The following is a 6,000-nucleotide window of genomic DNA, read 5'->3' as shown; positions in this document are numbered from 1 at the left end:
CACCCGGCAATGTGAGGACAGGAATAGCAGTATTCTTTCTATTCATCTAATCAATGACCACGTTTTACTCTCCCCTACTTACTTCCCTTTTTTTGCATAGAAACTCCTGGCAAGGCAGACCCCAGAACCACCTCTCTCACAAATCATCCTATAAAACCCAAAAGCTTGATAAATGGATTTTTTAAAGGTGCGTGAAAGGCCGTCTCTCCTGCTCTGCCTGCCCGCCACAGGCGAGGAGTCACCTCCACCCAAGCGGATTTGATGGGCAAAATCACCCCCTGGGCCCTCAGTCTCCGTATTCGCAGCCGTGCTCTCCACATTCAAGCCAGAAAGAACACGAAACACACACGTGAAAGACGGAAAAAGACAATGTTTCACCTGGTCATCAGCACTAAATCGCCTAGTCATCTGAAAGTAAAAATACATCAGGACATAAAAGCCAGTTTCAAATCAAGGATGCCCTACTTCTATCACCCTCTGGAAAATCCAGGGAAGTATTGGCCCAACTGCTGGGTGTGACCCACAAGCGCCTCAGGGACTCAATCTACTGAGTCATCATTTGAAATGGAGAAGAGAATCTCAGTTCATTTCTCACTGGGGTCATGATCAGAAGGAAGCTCTGCTTCCTCCTACAGATCAGTCAAGTCCTAGCCCCGTCCCCGGCACACGAGGACTCTGAAGAGCTGTGGCCTTGTGGTCCTGGGGGGTCACTTCAGAAGGAATGTACCATGAAGTAAAAAGTGAACCAAGAAGGGAGACACCCATGGATGGTGGCAAACACAGGTATCATGAGCATTCTATTCTATTTCTACCTCCTTCTTGCTATGTCATCTGAAGGACACATTTCATGGTGAGATGATTCAGTTACATCTTGCACGACTCTACTTTTGGAATAGCTGTGGCCCACCATCGAGAAAGTGTGGTTCTCGGCAATAGAGACAAACATGGGTAAGGGTGTTTTCCGGAATGTTCACAGAAATCTTAGATATCTGGGTAGAGTGTGTTAGATTTCAGGACAGCAGGGATCTCACATCCTATACAAAGAGCACCCTGCAGGCCCTGGGTTTCTAGCACTTTCTGAGGTGAGCCCAGGCATGAAAACCACTTCTTTCCTGGCACTGCCACCAAGAGTCCTGTCTTACCTGTTTCATCTCGCTCCTCAGCCTGTTAATGCCACTCCTCTCGGTTTTGGTGACTCCAGTGTGTCCCACTTCGTGGATGGAGATGGCAGGGCTGGATGTGGAGGAATGTATAGGTCGCACTGGAGGGGAAACATAAACGTGGTTCTTAGAAACTACTAGCATCCGCCCTGAGGGAGGAATACTTGCCCTGTGCTTATTTTTAGCCACATCTCTCTCTCCCACTCGCTGAGAAACTCCAGTAGAAGACAGCCTCTTCTGCCCTGGCCAGCGTGCTGTTTCCAGCCCCTGGACCGGTACCTGCTACACAGCACAGGCTCCCCAGGTACCGGAGGGAATGGATGAAGAAGTGAACATCACTTAAGCAGCATGCAAAAAAACCAGGGTGGCCATAAAACCTTTAATGAATCGGTTGTTTTTTAAAAAATAATTTCTTCTCCAAAAGCACACCTTCCTTGTAGAAAATTGAGACCACCCCACTAAGGGATCTTGGGGCTGGAGAGGATGTCCAGGGAGAACAAGCCGACTAAGGGCTGCAGGCGGAGGAGACCCCCCTGCCGGCACACGACGGGCCGGGGCCTCCGTCACCTCACTTTCAACCTGCTGTGGCAGCCTCTGGACTGGGGCGTCTGCGCCCCGCCCCTCCCCGCGAACCACTTCTCTGTGCTTGCATCACAGCAGTCATTCTGAAAGGCAAGTGTGATCATGTCACTACACACTCGGAGTCCTTCCAGGCCTAGCTCTGTCTTCAGGATGAAGCCCTCTGGACTTGAGTCCCACCTGCCCCCAACTTCCACCGCCCTGCCCAACCCCCCCGCCCAGCTCTGCACTCCGGGCCGGCTACACGGGGCTGGTCCCACCTGCCCCCTGCCCCCCACCTCTGCCCTCCTGGCCAGCTACATGGGGCTGGGCATTTGCCCAGGCTGCTCCCGCCCATCCCACCCACTCCCCTCTGCCAGGCCCTCCCTCTCCTCTGAAGACCCAGCTCGAAGATTACTTCCTCAGAGCAGCTTCCCCTGAGTGCCCAGCCTTCCCACCCAGCCCCCCACCCCCACCCCGAAGCCACAGAGGGAAGGGTGCTGCCTAGGACAGTGGAGATGACTAAGGAGCCCACAGACACCGACATCAGAAGGACAGCAGTGAAGGAAGGACACCAGGAAGGTAGAAAAGAGAAGCCAGAAGCTACAGTAGGGCCTGTATAGGGTGGGCAGTAGGTGGAAATATCTCAGACATCTCGGGATTTAATCAAAATTCTAAGACTATTTGAGTTTCCTAACATAAAAATTGAACAATGACAGAAGACAATTAACAAATGATGTTATATGTAAAAAGATGGCAATTAGCCTTGCTTGCAATTAGACATATTTATAGCTTTCAAGTGACATTACTCTGTTCTCAATTTTGTAAGCATCTGTAGCTTTAGATCTAATAACAAATTTTTAGTAATTATCTGTGTCAAACCACATATATTATTTTGATGAGCAGGAACACATAAAATATTTATTTTGCAAATTTACATTTCAAGGACTGTGCATTTGAATAGAACTGAAAATTACTTTTGGAAAAGGATCTTAAGCACTCCTTCAGGAAAGGAGAAAAGCGACCAAACCACATCTGATTGCATGATGCCATCTTTGTTTGCTGGCTGGTGCGCACTCTGGGGAAAAAATATGAAGTACCCAATGTCCTTCTTATTAAATAAAAAGAATGACAGCCCACACGGCATTTCTTTGGCTTGATGAAATAAATTTGCCAATGTGTCTGCAAATCATTTCGCTTTATTATGAGGGGGAGAAATGATAATTGCTTCAATTATAATTAGGGAGCATTTGAGAACAGAATTCCACCAGGACTCAGGCGATTATACTTCCTAGCACAGCAAACTAAGTTCTGGTACAGATCAAAACTGAGTGAGCAAGCTGGAGCGAAGCAAACTCAGCAAGAAAGTGCCGTGAGGATGTAGAGCACTCTGCTCCCCTGAAGATTATCAGGGGTCTGCTTGCGAGTGCTTCTAGCCAAACCAAAGGCGGGGTCCACTCCAGAAGACTGGAGAACACAACCCTCTCATCCCACCCCCTGGTCACGTGGCCCCCTCCTCACAAGTGTGCACAAGTTACGGCGGGAGGAGGGGGGTGGTGGGCCGGGGCACAGAAGGGCGCGCACGCACACGTGACAACAGCACTATCAGCAGGCCTACGCGGGGTCACAGAGGCCGAAAAGCTGAAATCTTGAACCTAGGACTGTCCATCCCCATAAAGCTGGAACCTGCCCCTCGTGGATTCTGCCCACAACTGCAGTGCCGGGGAACCCTGGGCCCGCCAGTCCAGCCCCCCTCTGGCCGCCCCCAATGTGAACAGAGCATTTACTTACTGCTTTTCTCGACGCCAAACTCTTTTCCACTCAGAATATGGTGCAGGAGGCTTTTCATGTCGAAAGGGCTAAGGTTCATCAAACTTTCAGAAGCTTCTTCTCCTACAAATACACACTTTTTAAGTGTCTCTGACACAGGGCTGGTGGCACATAGAGTCAGGTGGGCCTCGGGGAGGTGGTGACAAAGGCCATTGTGACAGGTCTCCCTGCTCAGGATGACCGCACTACTGTTTCAGGGCTGAACTGTGCCGCTCCTCAGTGGTTCTAAATGCTGTGGTTTAAATACTCGCACATGTAATTTTTCACACTGTGATGATTCCCAGTGTTGGAATGTGTCCCATCGTTGACTTACATATTTAAATGGGTACGATTGCTCCCAGTGGAGGTGTTAGGAAATGGGGGATGACCTCTCACTGCAAGGAGATACCGTAGGAGCTTAGCTATCAGGAGCAGGGCACAAGATCCTCGTGCCTCATTCTCCCTGATGTATGAAATTCAGCATCTAAACAAGAGAACCTGCTCAGAAGCCCTGCTTCCAGAATACTTGGGCAGGCTCCCCCTGGGGCAGGATCAGAGGGGTGGGAACCGCGGCCGCCCCCCCCCCCCCCCCCCCCCCCGCCCGCCGAGAGTCCACTTGCGTGCCTCGTACCTGAGCAGTTCAGGCTCCGTGCCAGCTCCGTGGCCATCACCTGAATGATCAGTCCGATCCGGAGTCTGAGCATCTCCACGAAAAGGCTGGGCTGCGCCCTGACATACATGGCCAGGTAAACCACAATCTCCTGAGGCAGACACAAGTGGAGACAGCGTTTCAGAGACTGGCTGCGGGTGGCTGCTGGTGGCGGGACCCCTGCCCCTCACCAGCCCCGACCTGTGTGAGGACTGCGATGCTGATGTCCTGCCCGCTGGCTTCATAGATGAGTTTTGTGAGCTCCTCAGGGGGCAGGGGACTGGGAAGAAACATCAAGACACACACACCATGAAAGATACCTAGGAGGGGTGCCTCCTCACCTCTCCGGAAGAGCCTTATTTTCCTGTGGGAAGCTCCTGAGCGACAGTGTTTTTAGAAAGACCCTCCTCTTGGGGCTCCTGGCTGGCTCAGTCGGTCGAGCACCCGACTCTTGATTTCGGCTCAGGTCATGGTCTCAGGATCGTGGGATCGAGCCCTGCGTCAGGGCCCCTGCTCGGCGCGGAGTCTGCCTGTCCCTCTCCTTCTGCTCTCCCCACCTCCCCTGGCTCATGCTCGCTCTTTCCTCAACTAAATAAATTAAATTTAAAAAACAAAAACAAAACGACCCTCTTCGTGAATGGTGGATGGCCCAGATGCCCCCCCCCCCCCCCAGAGCCCTGCAGTGCCCCAACCAGGTAAGGCCGCCAGGCTAAAGACTTACGCCGAGATGGTCTTCTCCCGCGGTTCCGGCGGCAGGCCCACCGTGAGCTGCTTCTGGTGCGACAGCAGGTCCGTGCAGGCCTACTCACACGGGGAAAAGGGTGAGGGCCACGGTGATAGCCGGCGGGGGGCGGGGAGGGGGGGTTAGCAAAGCCAACAGGGAAGTGTCACCACCAATAAGACCATAAATTTACCTTGACAAACTTTATGACCCACGCTGCCATTTTTTTGAAAATTCATACATAGACCCGACTGAGCAACGCAGGCAGGGTGGGGGCCCTGTGAGCTCTGTGGCCTGGGCCCGGCTCTGCAGGGCCCATGAGGGTATTTAGTGCCCACCCAGCCTAGCAAACCCACCGCCCCCCCAGCTATTCCACAAGGGAGACGAGCTGTCATGAGTCCTAAGATGCCAGTGTTAAGGGTTAATGACCACATTACAGTCTTAAGTTGCCAGTTTCCCCATTACTCACAACAGACACCATCACCTTTACCATAACACTGCAACCTACTGTCTTAGAAAGCAGTTCTGGATTTTGCAGCGCCTCGGGGTTAAAACGTTAATCATGATTGTACTGCAGATGTGCAGAAATAAGAACACCCTGTTTAAGGGTGCCAGGCCACAGAGCATTTTCATTTTATTTCTTGGTAAACCTCTTTCTGCAGCTAAAAAGGAACAAGACTAATCAACTTGAATTTCATTTCCTTTGCTTGCCCTCCAAGAGCAGTGAGAGGTCAGTGAGGAGGGCCTGTTGCATCCGTGTATTCGATAACTGGTTTTCTCTACACACAGAAGGTGCTTGCCTCCAGCTTTAGAACAGAAAGAGGGCACGGGGCTGGAAAGAACAAATGGACGGCCCGAGTGCGCTTGCTCTGACCTCTGCCAGGACCTCCACTTTCTTCCTGAGCAGGCCAGAGATGTAGCGGATCAAACCCCACTCCTGGTTCAAGCCAGCTTTCCTGTAGAGCTCGCTGAGGAGGTTGTGAACTGTGACCCCATGCTGTCCGGAGAGATTTGTGTCCCAGCTGGGGCCCCTGTCAAGAGATAGAAAACCCCAGAAGTATGACCTGGAATGCTTACAGGCCAGATTGTCTTGCAGCAGAGCT

At 51.8% G+C, this 6,000-nt stretch overlaps 1 protein-coding gene across 6 annotated transcripts in view; it reads right to left on the bottom strand.

Annotated features, from left to right (window-relative positions):
* PHKA2 (phosphorylase kinase regulatory subunit alpha 2) overlaps positions 1–6,000 on the bottom strand; it is a 73,143-nt gene that overhangs the window by 7,242 nt on the left and 59,901 nt on the right. For 4 of the 6 annotated variants that reach the window (XM_073902018.1, XM_073902020.1, XM_073902016.1 and 1 more), the window contains 7 exons: positions 5,772–5,928; positions 4,898–4,977; positions 4,378–4,456; positions 4,159–4,288; positions 3,510–3,611; positions 1,143–1,261; positions 379–408 (listed from right to left, as the gene is read on the bottom strand). In XM_073902018.1, the coding sequence (XP_073758119.1) occupies positions 379–408; positions 1,143–1,261; positions 3,510–3,611; positions 4,159–4,288; positions 4,378–4,456; positions 4,898–4,977; positions 5,772–5,928 (697 nt within the window). The remainder of the gene's footprint in view (positions 1–378; positions 409–1,142; positions 1,262–3,509; positions 3,612–4,158; positions 4,289–4,377; positions 4,457–4,897; positions 4,978–5,771; positions 5,929–6,000) is intronic. The other 2 variants (XM_073902017.1, XM_073902019.1) reach the window with 1 other exon arrangement.

The sequence above is a fragment of the Callorhinus ursinus genome, unplaced genomic scaffold (genome assembly GCF_003265705.2).
Source record: "Callorhinus ursinus isolate GAN/ISIS: 27379988/994484 unplaced genomic scaffold, GSC_fseal_2.0 scaffold16, whole genome shotgun sequence".
NCBI lineage: Eukaryota > Metazoa > Chordata > Mammalia > Carnivora > Otariidae > Callorhinus > Callorhinus ursinus.
Note: the sequence above shows the minus strand (reverse complement) of the source record. Positions and strands in the feature narration are given on the sequence as shown.